Here is a 27,923-nt window from a genome sequence, read left to right on the forward strand (position 1 = left end):
GGCCCCTCTCCCACCTGGAGCCGCCCCGCCGGGCGGGAAGAGGAAGTGGGAGCTCGGGAAAAGCGGAAATTGCAGCAGGAGCAGGAGCAGCCGCCGCCAGCCCGGGAAGCGCCGGCCGGGAGCCAGGGCAGCGGCGGCCGGAGGAGGCGGCAGCGTAAGGGCGTGCGGGGACGGGGCGCGGGGGCTCCCCCGGCCCGCCGTGCCCGCCGGTGGAGCGGGGCGGCCCCGGCCGCGCCCCCGCGCTGTCCGGCTTTGTTGGGCCGGGGGCGGGGTGGGGGCTGCGGCGGCCCGGCCGCGGTGAGGAGGGGGGGCGGCCTCCAGCAGCAGGCCCGGCGGGGCGGTGAGGGGCTTCTCCGCGGAGCGCCCTGAGGGGGCCGGGGGGCGCTGCCCCCGGGGCAGCCGGTCGCTCTGCTGGAGAGGCTGAGCCGGGCTTACGTGACTCGGTCTCTTTCTTTTTTTAATTTAACAAGAACTCTGTAGAGCTGCCCGTAGCTCAGAGGCCCCAGGGCTGGTGACTTGAAGGAAGAACAAGCGTCTGCTGCAGGAGCCTCGGGGGGCTTGGCGAAGGCAGCGGCGATGAGGGGAGAACGGGGCGAGCCGCGCCATGGCCTGCCAAGGTCGGGCCGGAGGTTGTCATCCTGCCCTCCGAAGAGAGGAGTTTCCCTGCCACGTCCTTCTCCTCCGGAGCCCTGACGGCGCTGCCGGGGGGAACGGCAACTGCCGGGGCGGGCAGCGGGTGCCCAGCAGGCCAGGAGGAGTCCGCCGTGCCCCCGTGGAGCCTTGGCGTAGGCCCAGAGCTGCCGCTTGGTTCCCTTCGCCCGCAGTGCCGTGCCTGGGCTTAAGGCGTTGGCATCCACCTTTGTTCCTTCCAGGAGTTTGTCCGCAGGCCCTGGGGAAGAGGGGAGTTCCCGAGGGTGCCGCTAAAGGTGCTGGGTAGGATGCTGACTACTGATTAGTCATGGCAGCAGTGAAGAGTAGAGCTGGCCAGATAAATTGAAAGCATATATTTAGTCTCAGTTTGTGTTTGAACTGTAGTGTTTTCTTTTCCCTTCAGAAATTTGACCATGTGAGTCAGTGACTCATAAATAGATCATATTTCTCCATACTCAGCTTTGGAAGAGATGCTAGAACAGCAAGCTGCTCTGGAAACCGGGCTGACTCCGGTTAGGTCCCCACCGGCAATCGGAGGTCTTGCCTGAGATCCCTTGTTACCAGGCTACTTTGCTCCATTTTGTAACTCACAGCATGCAGGGTTGAGGTGTGGAAAAATGTTGGCGTTTATGTGCTTAATTTAGGAAGAAACGTGGTGGGTTCTGGATTTTGTAAGGGTATGGGTGTGAAATCCTTCTTCCCTTCATTATTGTTTGTGAGAGTTGGAGGAGGAAGCAAAAAAATCTAGGCTTAAGGACGTAGCTTTTGTTCTTTTAAATGCCCAAGCACAGCTGAGTGCACAAAACAAATAAATCAAATGCTTGAACTACGTCCTTGGGGGACAAAGTTGTGTTTTGCCCAACTTAATGCATAGAGTGACCACATGTACTGTACCTGTACTTCAGCTCGTGTTGTTTAGAAATGGAATTATGGTGACTTGCACAGTGTGGGGAGCACGGAGGGAGGGATACAAGCCATCCCTCTTAGGAGGGACCATAGGTTTGTGTTTGATTGCAAAGTTAGAACCTGGACCCCCCGTGTTGAGTTTCATTATTGAGCTGGTTCAGTTCTGCTTGCCAACACTTATTTTTTTGGCAAGATACTTGATTTGAAGGCCACGTGGCAAACTAAAGGGTAGGAGAACCTGAGACATGATTGCATGAGAGAAGGCTTTAGTCAGGATGTCCTAAGGAGAATGACAAAATACTAGTGTTCTGAAGGTTTTTATTATAAACATGTAGTCTCATAAGTTTTCTGGATATTAAGTAATTTAACAAATGCTAGTTCCTTAATTGCCACAGGAATTTGGTGATGGGAGACTGAAGAAGCAGAAGGGGAAATGTACTACTTTGTCAGGATGTCATCAGCTCTGCTCTGACACCCTCCTTCCAGGCCACTCTGACATTTGCTGCCTTGGTGTTTGACTATCAGTTTTTCAGTTGCTCTTGTTCCTGTAACCAGTCCTGCAATTTCTGAAATGCTCCATAAAACTGACTCATCGGTTTATTCTGTCAGGCTGTAGAACAAGAGGTGGTTTTTTCCTGTGTGCACTTTACCTATGGATTATTAGTTATGCATGTAAAAGTGAGTTTTCATTCCCCTTTCTGAATTATGCTTATGCAAATCAAATATTCCATGATAATCATCCTTATAATCTATTCTTTATTAGGAAGGTAGAGGTAAGTGAACAGAGTGATGGTATGTTAAAGAACTGAGCTCTAGTGGAATAGCGATGAAGAAAAATCCCTCCTCTGACTCATGTACCCGAAAAAGCTGGGAGAACAAAGCTTTTGTTGTTGTTTTCATTTTCCTTTTTAGAGTTTTATCTGTTTTGATTTACTTAGAATAAAGTGTATAAAATACAGCCAATAGCACCAGGCAGGCCAGGTATTCCGCGCTAGTCCCATTCCAAAGTGTTAATTAAAGTGTCCAACTTGATACTCCACAGGAGATAAGGTTTCCAGAAAGTGAGATGCCCAAAATCATCAGCCACTTAAGTGTTGAATGTTTTTTCTAGATTTTATTGCTTGCTTTTTTATGAGTTTTGCTTCCTGCTGTCGGTACTCCAGCACTCACCCTCTCTTCCTCCTGAAAGTCAGACAAGACACTTGAGTTTGTGTACGTGTTTTACAAAGGATTATCTGAGAAATGCAGTAATTCTACTCTGTTTTTGCAGGGAGGTGGACTAATGTCTAGATTGCATGCAAATTCTTACACTTGTTTGGGTTTCTTTCATAATGTTGAAACTCGTTACACAACAGAGGAAACACATAGGTTATACTGCCTAATAAACAATATCATGCTTGTCCTAAGTTATGGCTGGGGGAAAAACCTATTCCTATGCTTTAAATACATGCATCGGATCTAGAATTAGTGACAGTCTTCGGATGTGGATGTTGGTTTGGAGCCCTGTTTGAGGAGAAGTCTTTCAGTGCAGTGAATGAAGAAAAAATGCATTAATTTGGACACGGAAAGACTTCCTAATTCTTTTTGAAATCATGTCAGCAGTTGCTCCTAACCTTTTTGTAGTGCCAATAGGAAAACTAAAAGGGATTTTCAAACCAACTTGAGAAGGCAGCCTGAGAGCTCGTGGTCAAATCTACTTTTCACTGCAAATACCGCTTCTGTGTATGTGGTTAAATAACATACTTTATTGGGAATTTTGGGTTGCATCTCTATCAGCTTACACGTAATGTACAGCAAGTTGACGTGTGACTGGGGTGTGACAGTGCTTCTTCTGGTGGTGTTGCAGATGTGGAAGGCTACTGCAGGCCACACCATTTCTGTCAGTCAGGATGATGGAGCCGATGACTGGGAGACGGATCCTGATTTTGTGGTATGACTTTGGAATTTTATCGCCTCAGCAGCAGTGAGTTACGTCACACGTTAAAGAGTAACTCTTCAGGGTGGGGACTACATCTGGGCAAAAGAAACTGATAGGGGCGTGTTCCTGGAAGGAGGGAGGAGTAGGGGTTTGTGCCTGTGAGTGATTAATAAAACTACCTTGTTTTGGCTGGCTACTGCAGGGAGGTCTGTACGGAATAGATTTGCGCCAAGAAGCAGCAGCTTCTTGGGGCTGAATGTGTGCTCTGTGCACTTCAGCAGCGGACAAAGCACAGGGCTTACAGCAGAAGGGAAGCGAAGGGGGCCTTAACTGCTTCTCTAACTCTTCTGATCTTGCTGAGGGCTGAAGGCTTCTGCTGTCAACTCTAAAGTGCAGATAACCAGGAACGCCTTTGGATTTTTAACTCTATGTGTCCTTCGCAGAATGATGTGAGTGAGAAAGAACAGCGCTGGGGAGCTAAAACTGTGAAAGGATCCGGCCATCAAGAGCACATCAAGTAAAGCAGCTCTCTTTTTGAAATTTATTAATAGTCACAATCCCAGGCGACTTTTAATCAACTCATGTTCTCAGTTACTTGTACCTTCATAATTAAAACAAGATCCTCCACAGAAGATTGATTATTTGCCAGATTGCTGGTCTTTCAAATATTGTCAGTATCTTCAGATCTGAAATTAAGATCAGAAATATGGTGTAGGGACCCTTAAATCTTTCTTTGTAACTGGAAATGTTATTTTTCCTGCCTCTTTGTGTCTGAAAAGTTGCTTTGTTTGGTGTTGGTGCAAGAGCCAATACTGCCGGGGAGAAGTTTGTGTTGGGTGATCTGAACAGCTCCAGCTTGGTACTTTAAGGATACATTTGGTCCCTTAATTCTTAGGCATTGTTTAGAAAACTGCTACCAAACTCATAAAAATTCTGGCGAAGTAACAAATTGAGCCCTCTGGTAGAAAAGCAAATGAGTGCATCATGGAGGGATATGTGAGGCAGAAAAGATCCATCTGAATCTCGTACTACTTATGAAAAGTGTCTAAGACTTCAAAGCAGTTTTAGGAATCTGTGGTTGTGATGCTCATTTTTGTTTTGCTTATGTATTTCTGGGGCATCAGTCCTCGTGGTATAAATCTAAGAGTAAATGTCATCAGTGTTGCAAATGGAGAGGAGCTGAACTATGTGGCTTATTTCAGGGATCAATTTTATTCTGCCCTGTTTGGAGTGCAGTGGGGACGCCTACTGGCTGAATTATGCCTGAGGAAGCTTTAAACTCAGGTGGGAAGTGTTCTAAGGTACAGATTACGGTCTTGGTTTGCCCTTCTTGTATGTAGCCTGCACTACTGTAAGTTCAGTTCCTGCGTATTGCAAGGGAACACCTGGGGAAGAGGAGGTGCATGTCTCCTTGCATCCTTACTCTAGTGCATTATAGTTGTGTCCAGAATGCTCAGTTAGAATTAGAGTCCTGTTACCATAGGGACTGTATGATAAGAGATGATCCCTATTCTGAAAAGTTGCCGTCTAAATAAAAAGTGTTGGAAAGAGCTTAAATTAGGACATAAGAACAAAATATGTTTCAGGCACATAAAAGTTCTAGGTAATTGATGGTTCAAACAGCAAAATACCCTTCCGTGTCAGTCGTAAAACCAATGCTTGCTTTCTTTTTTTGGGACAACATTTTGCAGTAGAATAAATTCTGTTCCTCAGAATATGCTGAAGTGCTTTGTGCACTGAAAAAACGGGAAGGGCATGAAAAATACAAGTTGTCCAACTTTTAATTAAGATGGTATTTTCATCTTTTTGTTTTGCATCTTTTTGAAGTTATTTTCTGAAACTTTCTTAATAAAACTTGCTGCTTAATTATCTGTCTTTAAAGTATTCATCAGCTGAGAGAGAACGTATTCCAAGAACACCAGAACCTCAAAGAGAAGGAGCTTGAAACAGGACCAAAAGCTTCCCATGGCTATGGAGGGAAATTTGGCGTCGAACAAGATCGCATGGATAAAGTAAGTATGAATGCTTCCCTGGGGTGGTACTTAAGCCTTGCCTTGCCGGTGGCCAGCACAACTATATATGTGAGTTAAGCTTGTTGAACGTGCAAAGTTGGAACAACTAGCTTGGAGATGTAGAAGCTCAGATCATGGCATAAGCTATATACAGCAGTGGCTCATTTTGAGGGGAGAAGCATCACTCTTCCAGTGCTCTAACAAGAACGCTTGTTAGTGTTCTATTACCCAAATCTGTTAGGCCATCATGCTCTGTTCCCTAATTAAATCAAGATGCTCCTACAGCAAGAATTGAGCTGAAGCACTTGAAGCATCAGGAACAAGTATTTCAGGTGGCAAATTAGGAATGTGTGAACAACGAGGAGAAGTTCTGGGATGTGCATAGGCCCCACATGTTTTTGTTTGATGCTTGCTTTGTCTTTACAGCAGGTCTACTTGCTTATGTCCTGGGTGGATTCCCCTGGAGTCAAGATTCAAGTTTCTAGAAGTATATTTCTAAATTAAGGAAGTACTTCATGCATGAATAAATCCAGTTTTTTTTTTTTATTTCGATTCTATGCATATAGATGTTGCCAAAGAATGAAGAAATGGGTGTGCTGCTGCTTTTAAATTAGAGGGCAGCTCTCTTAAACAGTGCTAAACTGTGAACAGTGATAAGTAGTCCAAGTATTTAAAAAAATCAGTGTACTTCTGTCAGATGGCGATGTTTTACGTAAGGACTCGATGGCTGTTTAAGTTACACTCTATTAACAAAAGCAATGATAATTCTTAAGGTAATTCCATTAGCCCTGTGATAATTAGACAGGCATATCAGCTTCTGGCTAGTTTCTTTCATGTACTCTGTTAAAATAAGAGCAGAACTGTTTCCTGAAGAAGAATGATTTTATTTTCTTACTTTATTTACTTTCTGGGTTTCTCGTAATTTGACAGCCTTAAATTTTTGCTGAATTCCTGTATTCCAGAGCGAATTGCTGTATAATTCTCAATGGGCCTTTTTGAAATAGGCTAACCTAACCTCTGAATCTGGGAAAGGAATTGCTGAGCAGGTTCAACCATTAGTCCTGTTCTGCAGCTGTGTAGCTCTCTAGTGTCGGCAGTTTATCCCTCACCTGTGTCCATGGGGAAAAAAGAAAGACACAGAAGTGCGTGCTCTTTCCTGTAGGCCAGGAAAAACATGATTATCCTGCCCATGTGAGTGATACTGGTGGCAGGAGACGTTCATGATTTATTTTTTTTAATAAAGCTTTCTTCCGTATAGCTGTAGTTCTAAAACATTACAACTGAGATCTCTCCTTCACAGATATCTGTGGCTCTGTGCGGGTGTGCTAGTACTGAGCCTTGACGCACCTGAAGTAAATGAGCGTTACTGCAGTGTTGTCGATGGCACAGGATTTTGTTGCATCTATGACAAAACCTTGATGCTGACTTAAAAGGAACGGTTACATTGTTCTATATGCCGGACCTCTGTAACTGATCTAAAATGTAGCAGAGTATTGTGCTGAGGAATTACGACTGTGATTTACTCTGAAATACAGATTCCCAAGAAAAATCTTCTTCTAAGTCTTTTCTAAAAAGGGGTATGTTGTAATGCTTGGTATTTGAAGAAACACATGTGGTAGCACATAAAGAAGACAACATGCTTAAACCGTACCTACCTCAGTTGGCGTAACCAAAGAGGGATCACATAAAAGCTAGGATTTTCAGAGCTTCCTGTCTTCCATAAATGTAATGGGTAACAGGAAGAAGAAAGGGAGGTTGGAGCCTTTTCTGTCACATTTAACAGTTACTCTGCTACAGAACACCTGCAAAATGAACAAGAGTATGACTGTTTCAGTCAGGAAAAGAAAGAGGCTTTTATATTGCTTGTAAGTTAAGGTAATGTCCTATTATTGATGTCCTTGTTCTGTTACCTGGCAAATACTTCAGCCATTATGTGCGGTAATGTTTTGCTTTCCTGTGTGCTGGAATGTTCCCCCCCAGCACCTGTAAAAGCCAAGTTACTTATGGTTTCTGGTCACCATATGTCCTCAGAGTAATTCACCTTGGTCCGGCTGTCTGCTGCTAGTATGAGATAGAGCAGTTTCTCCTTCCTCAAAGGTCGGAGCCTGGGGCAGCTGCTTGGAGGGTGCTCCGCTGCAGCCGCAGATGCCGACTGCCCCACACCTGGGGACAGGTGCTGGAACCTGTGGTGCTGCAGGTGGTGAGTCAGGAGAGGGGCTTGTCACAGGGTGCAGCCTCTCAATCTGGACACGGCTGTGTGCGTCAGGTTATAGGGTCTTCTCTTTCTGCCTCTGACAGGAATTGTGTGCGTTTGAGCAACAGACTCAAATGTTAAAGTGGCAAATTGCAAGTTGCTCTGGCCAGCGCTGGGTTTTGGCAGTGGACAAGAAAAAAAAAAATTTTTTTGGCTGTGTTATGTAGCACCCCTCAAGGTGCTAGGACTTAGCATTGAATCCAGGATCTAGAAGGGTATCCTAGCACTAGATTAGTATAACTCTAGCAAACTCTTTCTGCATGCACTTTCAGGTATGTAATTACAGATCCTTGTGTCTTAGCTGAAGCCAGTGACAGTGTGATGTAACTGTGCCTCAGCTTGCTGTGCTCAGCTCGAGTTCCAGGGATGGGCTCAAATTGGAGACTCCGAGGCTGGCATGCCTTTGGCATGCGGAGCTGTGAGTTGGTGTGGATGCAGTTTCATGTTGCAATGCTATTCTGCAAGTGAGGAGAAAATAGGGAGAGAAGATGCTGAATTTTGAGCTATGCAGAAGATCAGGGTGCCTCCCTAAAAGAACGTCAGGTGAAATCCTAGCTGTAGTTGCATTTGGCTGCAATCTAATATCAGCTAAAACAGATCTGTAGCTATGTGCCTAAATAAAAGGCTGAGTATTTTATCTGGAATTATTCCTTATTTTATATCCTGCATGAACAACCATCAAGATCCCATCTGTATCTTGCTTGTTTTCATTCCTGTAGTTTTGAAGTAAAAATACAGAGCGTTAAGCAGTCTTCATAAAATACAGTCATTGATGTCAGACTCCTTCTTGGCACTTCCCTTGCCTTGGCTGTATTGTTAGCACGGCGACCGTCTTCTAAAGACTTCTCAAGTGAGTAGCAGCTTCCAGGGAGGTTAGTTTCAACAGGAAGAGTGGCAGTGGTGTGTGTTTGTAATGAAGCTTATCCTCAAGTTACTTGGTTGCAGTGTTTTCTCTTACGTACAGAACTGTATAGAACTGCTGCCTGTTTCTGAACTTTCCAATTTCTTTTAGTCAGCTGTTGGACATGAATATCAATCCAAGCTTTCAAAGCATTGCTCCCAAGTGGATTCGGTGAAAGGGTTTGGTGGCAAGTTTGGAGTACAAACCGACAGAGTTGACCAGGTAAGCAATTCCATCTCGTACTGCAGCTGCTCAGTGTAGCTGAGTTTATAATTTTGTACATACAGCTGAAACGTTCCAATATCTTAAAATGCTGCTGTGGTCAGCTCTTCCTGCTGTATTTGAAGTTTAGCGGTAAACTAACATTGACAGTTATGGAGATAAATTTCCGTTTAAAGCAAAACGGAAAAAAGCCCTTATGAGAAATTGAGATCAGTTGAAAAGAAAACTGAAAAGAGATGTTAAAATATGCCTTTTAGCCAGGCTGTCTTCTTTGGTGAGGATAAAGTCAGTGTGAATGCTACAGAAGGAGGGATTTGGGGGATAGTTTGTCCTGTATGCCATGTCCTGCCATGAGCTACTGGGCAGCATAATTGGTGTCCTGTTCCAAGACGGTGTAACAACCCCTGCATGGAAATGCTGAATTCCTGTTGTAGTGAATTGCTGAACCTGGCAAGACAAGAGGGTGTTGCTTTGGCAGGGGATGACAAAAACCCTTGCCATGAATACACATACTAAATTATCATGTAAATGAATATGGGCTATAAGTTAAGTAGGTATTTATGCTCCTGATCAAGAAGGTCAGAGCAGTATGGAAAGACACAGGAGCTTTCTGTGCTGTTTGTCCACTGAAGTGCATGCACTTTTTCTGCTAATACCTAACTCTTTGTCACTTGTGCAATTTTATTTCTCTTCCAGTCAGCTGTTGGGTTTGAATATCAGGGGAAAACTGAGAAGCATGCCTCCCAAAAAGGTAAAGTGGTGAGGTGGTCGCCTCTGTAGACACAGGTTTTTTTATAAATCATAGAATAGATCTCTGTTCTTCTACTGTTTGTAAAAGACCTCATTTAGTGTGGCCTCTACATGCTGTTCTCAGTGACTCAAATGTTGAGGGGTCTGGGTGGAAGAGAAGATGAAAAAGTGAATTTCAAAGCAATTTCATGAGTTGATGAGTTTTTAAGGAAAGGAAATAGCCTGTCATTGTGAGTCTTTCTTTTCTTTTAGAAGTGAGGTTCAAGGACATTTTAAAAATACTGAGGGTTGTTCTTTGCTCTATTGCAGCCTATTGGAATTAGGCAGCAGATTTAAGATGAACCATCAAAAACTATATCACTGTTGCGCATCCTGTTTTCTGTGTTTAAAATTAAACTTAATTTTGTGTGCTAAAGTGTGATATTTTAGTTCTGAAATAACATTTTTTTCCTCCTCAATTTCTAGGATATGATGTTTCTATTAAAAGCTTCTTCATTTCATTTTTTGTGTGCTTTACTCTTAATGCAGACTACTCAAGTGGTTTTGGTGGAAAATACGGGGTCCAGGCTGACAGAGTGGACAAGAGCGCAGTGGGATTTGATTACCAGGGTAAAACTGAGAAACATGAGTCACAGAAGGGTGAGTAGACACACATGTTGGTGGGTTCATACTCTGATGTAGTAGGCATTCATGACAGGCAGTGTTGTAAAATACTGATTTTTACATCTATCGCACTCCTAACCTGAAAGTTAGCACTGAATACAAGTTACGTTGCTGAAAACTTTGACTTCTGGAAAGGAAACCGAAACCATAGGTTCTGACTGGTTTTAAGTGATGATCCAACTGCCATTACTTTGAAAGCAGTGTACATAGGTTTGTCTGGAGGTTTTTTGCAACTTCTTTTGAAAAGATGTAGATTCAAGTACTGAGACTGTAAGCAGTTTAACCAAAACAGAGAAGCATTTCTAAAAGAATCAGCTGTTTGCAGATTAAAACATTTATCAGAGTTAGTAGTGGTTAGAGTTAATATTGTGTTGCTAGTCAGGTTTCCAGGCATATCTGATCAAAAATCGACCATTTTATTGAAAAACTTTGGCATTTTTGCCGTCTGTTTTCTGTTTATCTCAAAGAAAAGTTTGCACTCTAGCAATGCTAAAGGGAGGAAGGGGGTGTTTGTTTAAAAGCATCCGGGCTGTTGCTGATGTGGTTTTTGAAGTTCACTTTGCTATAAGTGTCTTAAGAATTTTATCAAGGAGTCAAGCAGCAGAATTGCTGATATTGCCCAGCAGTTGAACTGCATATGATGCTATTTCATTTTCCATACTGAGAGAATGTATTCTGAAGAATTTATGGCTTCAGTGTCTGGAATCAAGGTGAACCGGGGATGTCAGTGCTTCTTTTAATAAGTAATGTAATGTTAGCAGGTCTATCACAGTTTTTCAAGGTAATATTTTGTTGTTGAACACTTACAGACAAAATTCTTCACTCTTATCCCTAGATTATTCCAAGGGCTTTGGTGGTAAATATGGTGTTGACAAGGACAAAGTGGACAAAAGTGCTGTTGGCTTTGAATATCAAGGCAAAACGGAAAAACATGAATCACAGAAAGGTTTTTATTATCTTATTTAAAAATACTAGTTCAAATCAATCAGCTTTTTAAACCTGGGGAAAAAATATTTTGTTTGGGGTGGGTTTTTTTGGGGTAAATGTGTGTTTGCCCTTTAGTGCATGTAGGTTTCTGTTTCCCATAAATGAAAAGGAAGGCATTGTAAACTGTGCCTGAGTGTCACAATCTGATTTCCAAGGGACCTTATGTCTGCAGGGAAATGACTGAAATTGCACATTTATTTCACAAATCTCTGGTATTCAGAAGCAGTATCAAGTCCTTCATTATTTATATGTCTGCGTTGTGCATATATGTGTGTTTTATATGGCTTTAGGTGCAAAGTGCATCAAATTCTTCAAGTCTCAGAATATTATTGAGTCTGTATGGTGTAATCTTCACTGGATTTGTGGTGCTTCCTTGCATTGTGATCCTAGAGTTACTGAATGGGTATGCTTCTCCTCTGCTGAGGTAGTGTAGCAGGGGGAAAAAAAGTGAAAAATGTCATTATTAATTATAGGGCATCTTATCCTGTAACATGTCACTGCTTGGTGGTTGTTTTTGTTTTTATTAAATACTATTTATGGTCATAAACTGCAATAATGTTTTCTGAAACTTCACATATACAGATTATGTAAAGGGGTTCGGAGGCAAGTTTGGAGTGCAGACAGACAGACAAGACAAATGTGCACTTGGCTGGGATCACCAGGAGAAAGTGCAGCTGCATGAATCCCAGAAAGGTATATCAGTTCACAATTCTTTGCTATTCTTTCTGACTTCTCTCATTTTGACTTTTCTCTTCCCTGTGTGAACCCTCCTCCCCCGGTATTGTTGCCCAAGGCCTTAGAGCAGCTGACATGAATCTCCTTTTTCTGTGTTTGAACGGTTGCTGTGTATGGGTTGTACTGATGTTTGCAAAGCAGGTTTAACACATCTGATACTGAATCCCTGGAAGTTCAGACTTAGTGATAAGTTCTCAGCGGAGAAGCTTTATGAGTCTGCAGGCAGCCTGCATTATTCTTTTTTTCCTTTTTCATTTGAGCTGTGCAAACACAAATTAGCAATTTCTTTGTACTTTCCACAAATAATCTTCTTTTTCTGATTTCCGTTATTTATACCCCAGTTTTCATGCAGGAGGAGTCTAATATCTAATGCTGGCCTTCCTCATTGCCTGTGAGGTGCCTATTGCCATTAAATACCGGTGCTCGGAAGAAAAGTTGCAAAATCACGATTGCTCCCGAGCCCTCTGTCTGTCACTACTCTTAACTTAAAGAAACTAGAAGTGATCCTCAGAATATTGTTTTGTTTTATGCTCCAGCAGATTTGTGCTGAGAGGATTACCTGAAGCCCCTTTTTTTGTGCCCTCATTTTATACCTTATATTAAAATAGCTGTTCTAAGGCGGCAGTAGGGAACGCTCATAGCTCTTAGCTGAGAGCTTTTTTCCCTCAAGCTGTGTGGCAGCAGGAATATTCCTTCTTCCTTTAAACAATGCTGTGTTGGAATATCTTAAAAACTCTTTAAAAGTCAGATCTGTACTGTAAAATGTTAGCCACGCTGATGAAGCAAGCTCGTTTTATTCTCTTGTATCCTTTCGTGTGTTTTGTTTTGATGAATATACTATGTGCGTGTTTGTGTCCATAACGTTGATCAAATGCAAGTGCATTATGCAGTATGTGTGAAAAATGTTGAGAAGTGCTTTTTTCTGTGACTTCAGAATGGTGTTCTTATGTCTGATAAATCATGTTGACCTCTTCTTAATCTCAAGTGGAAACTTCTTTTGAATTTACTCTTGCAAAAATGTATTGAGATTTTTTTTTTCCACCATCCGAAAATTGTTGGTAATTGAGAAATACTGCAAAAATTATTTTCAGTGTCTCTGACTAAACTTCTTTATTTTCCTCCCTTCATTTTAATTTATTACATGTGGCTTTTTCAGACTATAAGAGTGGTTTCGGTGGGAAATTTGGTGTACAGACAGAAAGGCAGGACCCATCTGCTGTGGGGTTTGATTACAAGGAGAAACTAGCCAAGCATGAATCTCAACAAGGCACCGTTTTCACTTGTTACTTTCTTAACAGTGCAGCCACTTCTCACACAGTCTTAAATAGTTGTCTGAGTAGACTGATGCTAGTAATGTGCAGACACTTTCTTGCGCTTCTATTCCTACATGATCTAGCAATGTTCTTCCATTTTATTCTTAAAATGTTACATAAAGCAAGCCTGTATTCAGGAAACAGATATCCAATGTTTAGTTAACAGCTCTACATTATGCATTTAGTTAATACCTATACAATACAGTGTGATAACAACATTAGTATGTCTAGTACTATTAGTATAATGTTAATGACATCGTGCTTACCAGTTTTAGAGTCTAAATGTGAAGCTTTGCCTGGACAAATTGGTGGAAAAATATTCAGATAAGGACCATGCATGTAACCATTAACAAGCAATGGGTTATGGCAAGATAATTTTAAAATTATTGTAGTCTTTAAAACAAGAAGTAGGGAATGTTTGTGGTTCTTGGGTGAGCAAATACTGTTATAATGCTCTCTTTATTCATTGTGAAATAGTTGGGGTACAAACCATGAATTCCTGGTTTTCCGTTATCTTAAAGTGAGAAGTCTGGATCAGGAAAATGTAAGTGTAGTATATTTATTCTGGCTGAAAATACATACAAAGCTGAAGAAAATGAGGTTGTTCATTCTGATAGTCAATATTTTTCTGTGCTACAGTGACACAAATTCAAACTTCTAGAGCGTCAGTTGTGCCTTAGCAGAGCCCAAGTACAAACACTAAAATAGCTGGCTAGGGGACCCAGGTGGTTTTGGGGCTGAGAGGAGAAGGAGTAATTGTAATTGTATTCCAGGGACCTATAGGAAAGCCTGTCCATCTACAGAGTCTAAGAGCACGTTCCTACAGCTCACTGCCACCAGAAAGAGGTGTTTTTCCAGGCACACATTCTTGCTCCTTCTGTTGTGCTGGCTCTGGTGCTCGTCAGACATTTCTCTGAGTATAACTCACTAGAAAGAGCAGAAAGCTACTCTTGTTAGGGTTTGTTTGTTGTTTTTCTTGTTAATGCCACTAGTGAGTAAAACTGATTTTGGAGTATTAACGAGTGCTGGAGTCAGCATCAGGTGAGAGTAAGAGTGTGCAGCTCAGGGGTGGTACGGAATAGCATGGCCACCCCATTTCTGGGGTGGTAACTTGTTGCAGACTCGTGCTATCTCGTGGAATTGCCCCTTTCCATATGTAGAGCAGCAGTTATTACCAATGACTTTAATGTTCATCTGTTGAGTATCACGACCAAATCCACTGGAATGAAAAATTTGTTATATTTTCCTGCCATTCATAGAATTTACCAAGTTAAAGAGGAAAAAAACACCTCTGTGGTCACCGAAGACTGGATATCGCTCCTTTGAGCAAAGCAAAATGGCTTAGGTTATATGATTACTACAGAGGGCTAAGAATTGGTGCTGTGAAAGGCTGTGTTACAGAAGTGATGCATTAGAAGGGCTCCTCCCTTATTCCTTGCTTGATACCTTATCAGTCCTCAGCTTAATGTTTACTCAAAGAATGCATGTGGCCCACAATCTGTCATCTGCTGGTGTACCTGAAGGCTCTTGCAGTTATGTATCCTTTCTGCATCAAAAAACAAGTTGCATTTTCTTTGGCGGCTGTCACTGTATCTCTGCATGCAGCTGAAATGGCTATTTGCATTTGAAATGGCTATTTGCATTTGGCAGAAAGATGGCAGGGACAACAAACTCCCTACTCTAACCTTTTTATCCTGCCTTTAGATTATTCGAAAGGATTTGGTGGGAAGTATGGTGTACAGAAAGATCGGATGGATAAGGTAAGGGGCTTCAAAGAGCCATGACTCAAGTAGTCTGTAGGGATACAAAGTAGTTTGGCTACATATCTGCAATGTTCAGCACTTTATTTCTGGGAGCTTCTCCAGTCTAACAGTAGAGTTCTGTGCTTTTCTAAATCTTTAAAAAACAAGTTTATACACACAGAGCTGATGCTGGTTTATGAACACATGTATGTCTGTACATATGTGTAGTGTGTATATTTAAGTAGGGAAAACTGAAGCATGGAAATGAGAGAATAGCAAAATTTATACGAAAGACTGAAATTGTGGAATTAATGGATTTTCTCATTCATGTCTTGTAATAACTAGCTAACGCTTTCTATCTTGAGGACATCCTTTTAGTGGACTACGTAAAATAGATGTCTGATACCTACCAACTTTGCCCACTTTGATTATCAGGGACCTTCTCCTTAGGAGAATTGGTTTTAGTATTCTGTAATAGTGAAAGACAATGCAGCTGGTAGCCCCTTTCTACCTCTGCTAGCTTTTTAAATTTAAAAACAGAGATGAAAAAATCCTCACTGAGATTTATCTACTGAATAAATTTACTCTCAGATTTATGTAGGACATTTAAAAGTGAGAAAGTAGAGGAGTTTGAAAGTCTGCAGGATTTTTCGATTTTTTTTACTTGTGGCTTCAGGACTCAAGACCATTCATTCTAAAAAAACCTTTGGATTTTCAATACTGTTCTCAAAATAATCCCTCTGTTTTACCAATATCTGCTTCTTTAAGGGAACTGGATGCTTTTACTGTGGTAGAAGTCCTGCACAATATGGATTAGAACACCAACAGCTACACAACAAATGTTTAGGACATTGGCTCATTTTAGTTCTGATAAGTCATCTGCTCATAAAATACGTTTTTTTAATTAATAGGATTTTTCTGTGTTTAAACCTGTCCCTGAAGATTAATTCTTACATAGTTTGACTTAGTGTCAAGTTTTGATTCTTCCTGATTTTTGTTTTGCTGTTCTGAAAAAAGCCATAGGGGCAATATCGCAATAAAACGTCACAGATTGAAGCTGTCTGAATGTCTTCATGAATGTGTGGGTTTTTTTCAATGAACTCTTTTTCTCCTCACTGGTAGAATGCAGCAACTTTTGAAGATATTGAGAAACCAGCATCAACTTATCAGAAGACCAAGCCAATAGAAGCTGGTAAGGCATTGGCCCCGGATCCTTTCTTTGGACATGATAATGTTCAAAAGCCCAGGATATTACTGTCGATGTAGTAGTGCTGAGTAAGAATCAAATCTAGAGGGAGCTGCTTTATTTGCAGGTCTCTAGCAACCTCAACTACTCTCCCTTCTCCTTTCAGATGTTGTTTTGATTTGTTGGCTTTTGGAGTTTGGGGTTTTTTTTTTGTCATTGAGGGTCGTCAGAGTTGAGGAAGGGAGAATGAAAAGCATTGGAGCAGAGAATACACTGAGTAGGGAAACAGAGTGGTGGAGACTGTACCATGAAGGAGGGGAGGGAGAAGTGTTGCAGAGGCTTTTATATGAGAGAAATATGGTGCATAAGAGGTTTGGACTTGAAAGGGGAGAGGGAGAAAGAGGGATAGAAGGGCTTTCCTGAATCAGCTGTGAGCTCAGAGAGCAGAAAAGCAGAAACATGTTCAATCCTAGCAGAGAGTTGTACCAAAAACTCATTCCAGGCTACCTTTATGCAGACCTTAAACAACAACATTTTACTTTAATTTTCTTAAAATGTTACAGTTGCTAATAAAACCAGCAGCATCCGGGCTAACTTTGAAAACCTAGCCAAGGAAAAAGAGCAGGAAGACCGAAGGAAGGCAGAAGCTGAGAGAGCACAAAGAATGGCTAGGGAGAAACAAGAACAGGAGGAAGCTCGAAGGAAACTGGAGGTCAGTAAGATTCAAATCCATTTGAGCAGCACGTCTCCTGTGTTCGAATGCAATACTGGGAGAAAATAAATTCTTCTAAGAAAAGATACTTTCCTTCTTTCCAGCTAGGCTTTAAAGTACTTGGCGCTTGCCTGTGTTTGTACCTGTGCTTTACCTGTTTGTGATTCCAGCCATCTGTCAACATGCACCATGTGTATATCAGACATCAGATAGGGTGATAGGGTAACACTCTATAGGTTTTTTATTTAGCCTGTCCCAAAATACCTGTGCTACTCTTGAGCACTAACCTCTGCAGTCTGACATTTTCGTACTGTACTTCTGCCTTTTGGTAATAACAGATTCCCTTGGGTGCAGAGGACCTCATAGGGGAGAGATGTGGTCCCCAAAAGGCCCTGTATGAATGCTTGTCTAAGAAGTTTAATACCGTGGTGATAGTTGGTGATGCTGGCTTTTTGGAATCAGTATTGTGGAAGATGGAGGTGGTATCACCCGATAGGTATAGCACATGCCCATGAGATGAGGGGAAATAATCTTCCCAATGTTAACTGAATCTTAGTTTGGGAATTAAGAACAATAGTTCAGCGTTGGCATGGTGAAAAGCTTCGTGATTTCTGTGTTATTCATAAGCAAAATAATTCCAGGAAATGTTTAGTCAGAAACTTAATCTTACCTGCTTTATAGAATTTGCGTATTTGGTGAAACTCTGCTGCTGAGCAGGACTAGTGTGTTAACAGTAACTTGTCCTTCGTGTCTTGTTCATTTGCTTCATTACACAATGCGTGAGATGCCTTTTCATCAGTAATCCTGAGGGCCTGCTGTCTGCAGCAGTGTGACGTTTCAAACAAGCCTCTGTAGCAGTGTTTGTCCAGAGCCTCTGTGGCAGTTTCCCTTGTGGTCCCATGTTGTTGTTCTGATCTTGTGGCCTCACGCTTGTAAACTCCGATATTACAGCAGGGAGTGGCAATGCTGGTGTAAGAATAGTCCCGCTTTTCCCCTTGTCCTTCACTTCTTGTTTCACAGGTATTAGTTTATACTAGAGAAGACTAAACGTAGGACACAAAAAGATAGCAGTCTTTTGAATTCTGAATAAATGCTACTTAGCCACACGTGTGTACTGAGACTTAGCAGCCACCCAGTATGCAACACTGCTGCCAAAATAGCGTGCTCTGACTAGTGCTAATGGTGTCCCAAGCAGGAATAACCAGTAGGGAGGTTGAGCAGGTCCTGATGAAAAGTATGTAGTACTCAAGGAGATGCACAGGAAAAATGGTCATCCTCATCATAGAATCATTTCCACTTGCCACACTGAAGAGACCCTCCCAGAGGAGAATGCTTGTTTGGGATCCTCGTCACTGCTCTTCCTGGCTGGCTATGGGGAGTTTTCCTATTTCCTTCTTTCTTCTCTCTCTCTTTCTCCTCTCTTGTTTTTATTTTCTGCCAAAAGTATCTTTCATTGTTAGAGCCAATGTATGCTACCAGCTGCAGACTCCACTAATAAATCTTCTTGCATATGAACTTATCTCAACATCCTCTGAGAGGCATCTGGAATTCAGGTCTGTCAGGTGATTGCTCAGATCTGGTCTGTCCTTTGCCTAACAACAAATGGGGCAGACCCCATGACTGGTTTCTCAGGTGGGGTATGTACTTCCCCTTAGAGGGATGCTGCTACAGGATGTCAGGGTGTGGTGTCCATCCCATTCCATCAGTATGGTCTCATTCATGACAAATTTAGACTTGGTGTAAATAATTTGTTTTAGAAGTATGAGAAACTAAATGCACAGCGGGCTTACAGTTAACCTGGCTCTGATCTTCCTAAACTGAGGAAAAATACGCTGCATGAAACTGCACGTTACTTCACATTAACTAAACTAGCCTAAACCAGCAGGGCCGCTAACAGCAGCACTCTTAAGCCACCTTGTTCCTTACGCCAGCAAAACATCTGTATAGTCACTCAAAAGTGGAAGATTAACCCTAACAAATAAAACATATAGTTAACCCAAATCGGTTCCCCTGCCCGGTTTGTTGTTTGGCTTCTCAACTCTGCTGTTCACAAACGTGCAGGCCAGCGCTGCTTCTGAAATAGCTCTGTGGTTTTGTTGTGCTGAAACCGCATGGCTCGTGGGTCTTGTGTGTAGTGGGATTTCTGAAGACCGCTAACTTCCTTTTGAGTTCTCTTTGGAATGTGGGAAGTTCTAGCTTTATAGGATAAATCGAATCTTTCCATCTGAAGTGATTGCTGCCTTTTTTTTTTTTTCTTTTTTCTTTCAGCTTATTACCTTTTTTGCCTTATGGCTTCAAGATGTATAGTGTGAGTGTATGTTCACTGCATACATGTATCACAAGAGGAATGGGAGTTCATCTTTGTGTATCAGTGATTTCTTCTAATGCTGCCTTTCATCCCTGTGTACTTTGTGGACTTCTAGTACCTTCCCCCAACCACTATTTGGGTTTCTTTACTGCCTTGGAAAAAAAAAAAGTTACACCTTTTACACAGCATCTGGCACTCTCTTAAAGCTGGGAGAGGAAGAGATGAAGAGCTGAAGTTGAGAATTCAGTCTTTTCCATTTGGTAAGGTCAGCAGGCCTGCTCCAGGGTGCCACTCTGTTAGTCAGCTTGGACTGCTCGGCGTCATTCTCGGCACAGGCACTGCCCTCCAGCACTGAGCCACACAGAGAAAAGTTGAATATTTGCCTTGAGGAGAGTCATTTGTTTTCCCTCTCCTCAGAGCAGTAAAACTGAAATGCATCCAGTCCGTACAGTTGCTCTGGGAGCTCTTCAGATGAGAAAAGCAGAATGCTTCTGCACATGCTCACTCAGAAAATGCTATCGGCATGTGTCACCAGCTGCTTCTGGTGTAGCTGTTCAGCTGGTAGCCCCATAGCTCCTCTAGCTATTGCCAGGCTGGCCTCTGCTCCTGCACTACTGTCCACTGCTCCCACCATGTTTCAGTATGTTTAAGCTTTTGCATTGCCAGCATCTAGGTCGAACACCTGGTTGTTTCCCTAACAAAGTGATTTTTCACTCCTCATCCTGTCTTTGTCCTTGCCACCAACGCAGCAATTGTAGTCAAAGTCCCTCAGCTCTGAGGTCTATTCCATGGGGTGACAAAGAATGGGCACAAATACTCTTTTTGGACATAACCTGGGGACAGTCTTGAGATACACATTGCTCTTGAAAGCGCAGTTTCCCTCCTCCTTCAAGAGATCTCCTTTTTCTTGGCACTTGCTTTCCTCTGTCAGCACATTGGATCTGGATCATGTTAGGACTTGTGACTTATAGCAAGCAGCATTGCTGTCTTTGCAGGATTTAATTTAGTAGAAACTTTTATAGTTCTCCAAATAAGGAAGAACCATGATATACATTGATGGGTATCACAAGTGTTGCATTGTTAATAAGGCCATTCTGCATCCATGAGATCATTTTGGACAGCCCTTGCTTCCAGTTACTGCTGAGAATTGCTAAAAAGTATCAGTCCTAAAGGAAATTGGACTTTCTCAGCATTAATCCTGCTCTCTCATTTCTTTCTCTGAGGTGCGTATTTTCACCCGGTAGTAACTCCATTCCATCATGACTACTTCTTCATTCCCAGACAAGGTGTCTGGTGGTTTAAGATTTTCTCAGCCTGTCTGAAGCTTCTTAGGTCGTCCTCAAGATGCTGATGGTACTTGCTAGACAGCGCGTCTCGGCTGAGGATTTTTACTTCCTTACTTTTGGAATTGGTTGTTTCTAGGGAATTCCACAGAAGTCCAGTCCCTGTAAATATTGCAGTCCATCCTTGAACGCCTGGGTCTTAAAGTGAATGTCCTTGACTCATTATCACAAAGAAATTACCAACTCTGACAGTAAGGGTTCTCTTGTTGCAGGATCCCAAAATACTTTGTCCTTAACTCAGTGCTTCACCTCTTAGGCAACTACCTCATAAAAGTGTCTCTCACCTAGGGCATGTGGCAACTCTGATACCTCTGATCTTTTCTCTACTTCATGTACGTTACTTGCTCTGCACCTTTTGCTACAAGCAGGTTGCAAGGAGATACTTTATGTGGTGGCAGCCGTGTCTCCAAGGGCTTACCCTTTATACTCCCTCTGTCTTGACAAGTAGGGCTATCCGTATATTCTACAATAGCATGTGGTTTCATTGCACCACAGTTGCATTTTCACAAGGAGCAGCAGCTGTGTGCCAGTGCTCTGGCGATCTGGTCCATTTGGAGGCCAGAGCTTTCCTGCTTTGCTTATGAGTGATGGCAGTCTAATATGGTTAGGAGAGATCCTCTGTTCCCTCGAGGCAGCAGTTGCCCTAAGTAATAGTTGTGGCGAGAACAGGACTCTCTGAAGTCCGCACGTGTCAGTCCTTCAGCTCTGATAGATGAGCTGTGTTGCAGTCCTCAGCAAGAAGTGGGAAATCTGCTCTGGCGGCCGTGTGAATGTTATGAAAGGTTGCACAGCTGCCACAGAAAGTATTGATGCTTCTTTCTGCGAGAAGGTTTGTGTCCAGGCTTGGTCTTGGGTACAACCCTGAGACTGGCCAGGTGGCCTGGTGCGTTCATTTCTCCAGGTACCAGTGCTGCCAAGCGCTGTGGTTAGGGTGAGGCAGGACAACATCCCGTTGGCTCTCATTGTCCCTGCACATTTCGGTATTGGGCCTTCTTAGCCTTTCAGTGACTTCAGTTCTCTCTGTCTGACCTGTGTAAGTGTTTGTCTGTCTCACTCATCTCCATCTTGAAACAATCCACTTCATGCTATGGATGCCGAATGGCTCTCCATTAGACTAATCCTATTCCAACTGAGTTGGAGCCATTTGTTTTTTACCCAAGAAGGAGGAGATGACTGGTCATATGTATCTTGCCAAAGCAGTCAGGATTTCTGTTTAGTATTCCCTTCCATTGCATGGGTTTGTAGTCTGGGCTGAGTGGGGGAAGAAGTTCAGCTTCTCCGTTAGCTCGCTTGCCATTAATTTTGGGTGATCATATGCTCATAAGTAACATCTGTGGATGGAGGGTGGTGAATTTAGGCTTTTGTTACCCGTTTCAGCTTTTCACTGAGGTTTCCTCCTGCTGAGGAACCAGTTCTCCAAAGAGTTTAAATGTAGTAACTCAGGTTCTCATGCATCATTGAACTGTTATGCCTTTTTTTTTTCCCCTTTCTCTTTCAAAAATGACTGACTTTCTTTACTGTTATTTTTGTTGTAAGTGTGGGTTAAATTCAAGCCGTTATGCTTGATTTTTCTTGTGCTTCATCAAAGATTCTGTCGCCTGGACACATTTGAAGTTTTTTTTCCAAAGCTGGTATTTAAATTTCACCATAACCAGATGATTAATGTTCTTCCAGACTGAATATAGTTAATTGTGTGATTCTGCAGACATCGAGAGAGAGAGGACGAGGTTAAGGGGAAGCTCAAACAGCATCGACTGCACGCCCCCTTGCTCACAAGCTGACCATGGAAAGGGGAGGGACGCAAGCCACACCATCCACAGATACTATAAAGGATGGGGACGGGCGGGCTTTGACTTAAGCGAACTTTGTATCTTTAAGTGAACTTCCTTGCACAGACAGAAAGTTCTCTTGCTTTAAGAAAGAACGTGGGCCTACGTACTCCCACAATGGGAATGTGCATATGGGCTGCATTCCTTCAAGAACCCTGTTTACTGGTAATCCTTCTTCTCTTTTGCTTTTCCGTATACTGCATAGTCAAGCGGTGTTCAGGTAGCTCCGCTTTAACTGCTGGTTTGAATTGACAGGTGCCTCATGGTTTAGCTAGCCTCTGCTGCCTTAGAGAACAAGGCAGGCTGGGTTTCTTCCACGTGGAGCGTTTCAGTGTGGAAGAAACCCAGCCTGGGGGGGGACCGTGCAATTTAAATGTTTTATGCTGCGGCTATCCTACCCTGTAATCTGGATTGCAGAGAGCCATTTCCTAGGACAAAGTATTCAAACTGTTGCCATGTTTGACATTGTTAATGGTTTGATACTACTTAATTTGTCCCCAAACTTGGATTTGACTTCTAATAAACACTTTGCTGGTGCTTTTTTTCTCTCTAGCTCAGGAGTTAAAAGTGGGGGAGGACTGTTCGCATCAGGACAGATTTTTTCCAGCACTAAGCTTTGAATCGTCTTCAAAGCTGTCTCTGTCCTCAAGACACACTTTGCTTTCTTTGTTGGATGAATATTTTTTTTTTAAGCTGTGACAAACAAAGGAAAGGAAGAATTTTTTTGTAGCAGAGTCCTATCACTTCATCTCGGACTATAATTTCTCCTGAGGACCCTTGGGAGAGTTAACAGCTTGAATGACCTAAACAACTGGAGGGCACAGTCTCTCATACCATGTATTCTCTCTTCTTTTTTACAATAAAGAAGAAAGTTTGGCCCTAGATCCACAGTTTGCTTTTTCCCTATGGTAAAGAGAGGCAAAGCAAAATAGCTAGCTTACAGTCCTTGGTTTTACTTTTTCAAGTCGCGCAAGCAACGTAGCATTTCTTGTGCTACCATATCCTGGCTTTCTAATGATGATGTGGAGTTGCCCTCGGATTCACAGGTGGGATGGTACAGCGTGAAGTGCTTGAGCCCAGAACACTTGATTCAGATTCACGTTCTTTGTGCCGCGGAACACAATAGCAACACTGCTTTTATATCTACCACATGTAACTATTCGATATGTTTGAATCCCCTCACTGTCAGTATAAAGGACTTAATTTTGTCAGTCTTTTGCCTTGGCAGGTGTTTTGCAGACCTGCAAGAGGTTGCAGGATCATTTCTTATCAAAGATAATGTATCAGTTGTAGAGTTAGAACGTGCAGGCTTCAGATTCTCTAAACTTATGCTAAAATGGGACATGAAGCCCAGCCAGCTAATGAACAGAATGGATATATTGAACACACAAACCCTGCAGCTCCTGTGGAAATGTGCCAAAGAACATTGGGTACTCTGTTTTTAAACACATGTATGCATACATACTGTGTGGTTTTTGCTTCTTCACTTTCTTCTCTTCTGCTTTGCTGTATTTCAGAGGCTTTACTGTACAGCCAATCTGAACCTTCATGCAGGTTCTAATGATCCAGCCTGTCCAGTCCTCTTCTGCTCTCTGCTCACATCAGTTTATTGTAGAATATGCTGCTTGTCTTTCTTACTGGAGGGTTGTTTCTTGGTCAGTGTCATGACATTAGTGATTAAACTGCACTGAAGTTTTTCTTTCCCTTCCATTTAGGAACAAGCTAAAGCCAAAAAACAAACTCCACCGCCATCTCCTACCACGCAGCCAGCTGAACAGAAGGCACCCTCAAGCCCAGTCTATGAGGTTTGTCACAATCACTTTCAGTACCTGGTTTTTGATCCTAAGCGTAGGAACCTTTTTATAAAACCCTGACGAACCTCCCTGTATTTCTGCAGGATGCTGTTTCCTATGAAGCAGAGTCTGCCTACAAGAATTCCAGCGCAACGTATTCAGCTGCGCATGAGCCAGAGTCCGGCTACAAAGCTGCAGAGTCGGACTACCAAGAAGCAGTGAGTCAGCGAGAGGCAGGATATGAACCAGAGACTGTTTATGAAGTGGCAGGGGCAGGAGACCTTTACCAAGCAGGTAGAGTGTTTGTTTCTGATATGAAACCCTTTAAGATAAAGATTATTCCTTGGGCAACAACTTACTGAATAGTTGTGCCGATAGTACACTCTCCTAGTGTTGTAAAGTCTTAGTCTGATGAGACTTTTTAGATTCTCCACCAACAAACCTTAATTAGGAGGCTAAGATAGAGCAAGGTTGAAATGACTTAACTTTTGTGAGATGATGTTGGAATAATTACAGCACTCTCTAGAGTTTCAGTTCAAAAAGAAGTGTAGGGGTAACCATTTCCGCCCTGCGTAATGCAGCTCAACATGAGAAGAAAGCACAGATATGGCGATGAAACGTGTGCTGAGCCAGTGCTGGCCTACCAAGCAAAAAATTCTGTCAACAGTTCTTGGACTTCGAAACAGATGTGATGTGTTCTGTGCCTATGAGGGAGTGGAGTAAGGATGTCTGAACCTAATGAAACTGAAAGAATACAGTTCTTTTGAATTCCCGTTCTTCTCATCTATTCTGGTTACTAAATGAGGGGTGAAGAATGAACCTGCTCGCTCTGGTACAAAAACCTGGGAATTTTAAACAGGCCCCATCCTCCCCCCAGCCCTTAACAAGGTATTAAATAGTCTCTTCACACTGATCCTTGGGCTCAGTTGTTCCGTCACATTTCACAGAAGTGTTATAAGGCTGATAGTTTTTATTTCCTCCTGTATTGAATACCTACTTGTGAACCCTTCCTTTCAGGCTTTAATCGTGTGTGATTTAGGGAAAAATTCCCTTTCAGAAGGTGTGTCGGCACTGCTGAAAACTTGCATAGTTTGTTCCCTGCTTCCTGTGTGGGCTAGCAGTAGAATTAGAGGAGCACGACAGAAAAGAACTCAGGGTGATAAGTAGTGTGCTTCATGTTTCTTCTCTCTCTCTTTTTAGAAGAAAATGCCTATGACGAATATGAAAACGAACTTGGAATTACAGCCATAGCCCTTTATGATTATCAAGCTGGTAAGCAAAGCTCTTGTTTTTAACCCAGTCTTTGAAAATTCTGTTCTGCACAGATAAGTCTGGATTTTTCCTTTGCCTTTCATCTTGTAGTCTTTTGTAGTAATATATGAAATTAAGATACAAAGAATTAGGAATTTAGTCATTTAGCATTGAGACACCTTAGAAAACTACTAGCCGCGGTTTCCAGAAGTGGTGGGAGTTTTCAAAATCTTTTTTAACAAACGTTAACACTCTTGTTAAAACCTTGGCATATGTATTTGTTTAAAATCTTGACCAGTTAATTCTGAGGAGAGCTCAAGAAAGTAAAGCGGGTCTCAGCGTGTCAGGTAGCAATTGTTGCTCTAAGTTAGTCAGATAGGCTCGCAAATTGCAGTAGGTAAGAACCAGCTACCTCATCACCCCGGAGGATGAGATAGCTCCTGTCTTTATGGATCGTCATTGCCCGGTGCCCTGTTTCAAGCGCCCTGATGGGGGAGAGGACGGTGATGGGTGTCTGCGTTACTCGTAGCGATGGTGGGTTGATAGGTGAGATTGCAGTGTGGCCTGCTCCTGGGCAAATACTGAGCCTCTTCAACTCTCTCCCCAGCGGGTGATGACGAGATTTCCTTTGACCCAGATGACATCATCACAAACATAGAAATGATTGATGACGGCTGGTGGAGGGGTGTCTGCAAAGGCCGATACGGGTTGTTCCCTGCGAATTACGTGGAGCTGAGACAATAAAGACTATTGTCTACTGGTTATGCCTTAATTCCCCAGTCAATAAATCTGACTTAATACACTACAAATCATGATGCTTTTCTGAGGATGGAGGGGTATATACATATTGCTTTTATATTTAATACTTTGCTGATGCTTTTTAAAATGTTTATGCCACAGAAATAGCTAATATATTGTAACTACTATGTTCTTCACTAAGGCTGTTAAAATGATTTTCATGCATTTGGAAACATTTCTTCTCTGCCAAATTAGCAATTGTCATAAAAAGCCTTTTCGAGGACAATTAGCTGTCTGTCGTAATATTGCATGTTTTACTCATAAGTGAGCAGATTTACTTAGTGTTTAAGTCTAGTTAGTCTTCCACTAAATGTTTTCAGCAGAGAAAAATCATGGCTATGCAGGTTATTTGCCTTTCCACTAAGCAGGAGTGGGGAGCACTGGGGAGGTGTATAATTTTTTCTTTTCTTTTCCAGCTAGTGAGTGAAAAAGCAAAGAGCATACTTCAAAGTTGCAGCTAATGGCAGTTAATCAAATACTGTCCAATATTTATGGAATACTAATGTTACAAAGGAAACAGTCTGGTTACTTTTTCCTTCTCTTTGAAAGTGAAGTTCCTAGGTTCTTGCATTGATTTATTCCAACCCCACCCCTGCTGATCCTGCTCCTCCCACCCATGTTATCCCAGAGGAGGCCTGCAAACGCTCTAGCGCTGATTGTCCCAAATTTCTTTACTTATCGGTTTTGTTTCACCCTCCTCTTTCCTAGGAAAACTTGAAAAAGTTACTACACAAGTGTTGGGTCAGTCAGCGAGCTTCCTACTTGTGCAAAGGGAAACTGGCATCCAAGTTTGTGCGACTACCTGCAGGAGTAGTCTCATTGCTTTAAATGGGAGAAGAAAGGCAGGATGGAATTGCAGTTGTGTTCTGTGTGCAATACATCCTTTGTTCACGCAAGGAATGGCCTGCTGTGCAGTAATGACATTTTGTGTAACCATAGTTGAGTCAAGGAATGTCAATGTAAGTGACTAGATTTAAAACCTGTAGGGTTTAAAAACAGAGATCATTAATACAAGAGACAACTATACTTTTTGTATGTTCAACAGAAACTGCCAGTAACGTTCTGCTAAGTAACAAAATTAAACCTGTTCTTTGCCAAAACTAAAATTCTTGGTGTTCTAGGAAGCTGACTTCAAATTTAGGGTCCCTACCAAAGATAGCAAGTTGTATCTAATAGCGCACGTGTTCAATGTATGTACTGTCTGTTTCCACCTTCTGATCAAAATGGGAATGGCAGAACTGGCGTAGTAGCTAAGAAAGAATGCAAAGCATTTTTCTGAACTGTAAATTTGGACCAATGGAGTATAGGAGACCTGTATAATATGGTAAAATGTATAATGTCTCTATGAAGAAGGCATCATGTTGAACCAATTCTTGGATGGTTGGGACAATCCTTAATGAATGTCATATGTGTGTCATGACATTTTTTTTTTCCTTTCCATGGTCTCATTTCTGTATTGTATTTGCATTACTAGGGTTGGGTTTTATATGCAGTTTATTTTATCCAATTTTGCATAGGACACCTCATAGGGATATAATTTTTGTAAATTAAATATTCAATAAACTTTTTGAACCATTTGCATGGAATATTTTTGTATTTTTAAATCGCTTTGTCAGTCTGTTACAGATAGTTCATCTCATCTCAAGCGT

General features: G+C 42.2%; 1 protein-coding gene across 2 annotated transcripts; it reads left to right on the top strand.

Annotated features, from left to right (window-relative positions):
- Positions 1-27,851, top strand: CTTN (cortactin). Of its 2 annotated transcripts, XM_064452900.1 has the most exons (17): positions 1-154; positions 3,404-3,487; positions 3,919-3,992; positions 5,358-5,487; positions 8,754-8,864; positions 9,561-9,615; positions 10,143-10,253; positions 11,113-11,223; positions 11,847-11,957; positions 13,156-13,266; positions 15,017-15,072; positions 16,177-16,246; positions 16,804-16,952; positions 24,148-24,237; positions 24,330-24,519; positions 25,426-25,497; positions 26,084-27,851. In XM_064452900.1, exons 2-17 carry the CDS (start codon positions 3,404-3,406, stop codon positions 26,218-26,220), a joined length of 1,662 nt encoding a protein of 553 aa, XP_064308970.1. In that variant the 5' UTR covers positions 1-154; the 3' UTR covers positions 26,221-27,851. The 2 variants fall into 2 exon arrangements, with proteins under 2 accessions (XP_064308970.1, XP_064308971.1); XM_064452901.1 differs by lacking the exon at positions 13,156-13,266.
- Positions 27,852-27,923: the final 72 nt, after the last annotated feature.

Source organism: Phalacrocorax carbo, chromosome 5 (genome assembly GCF_963921805.1).
Source record: "Phalacrocorax carbo chromosome 5, bPhaCar2.1, whole genome shotgun sequence".
Classification (NCBI taxonomy): Eukaryota; Metazoa; Chordata; class Aves; order Suliformes; family Phalacrocoracidae; genus Phalacrocorax; species Phalacrocorax carbo.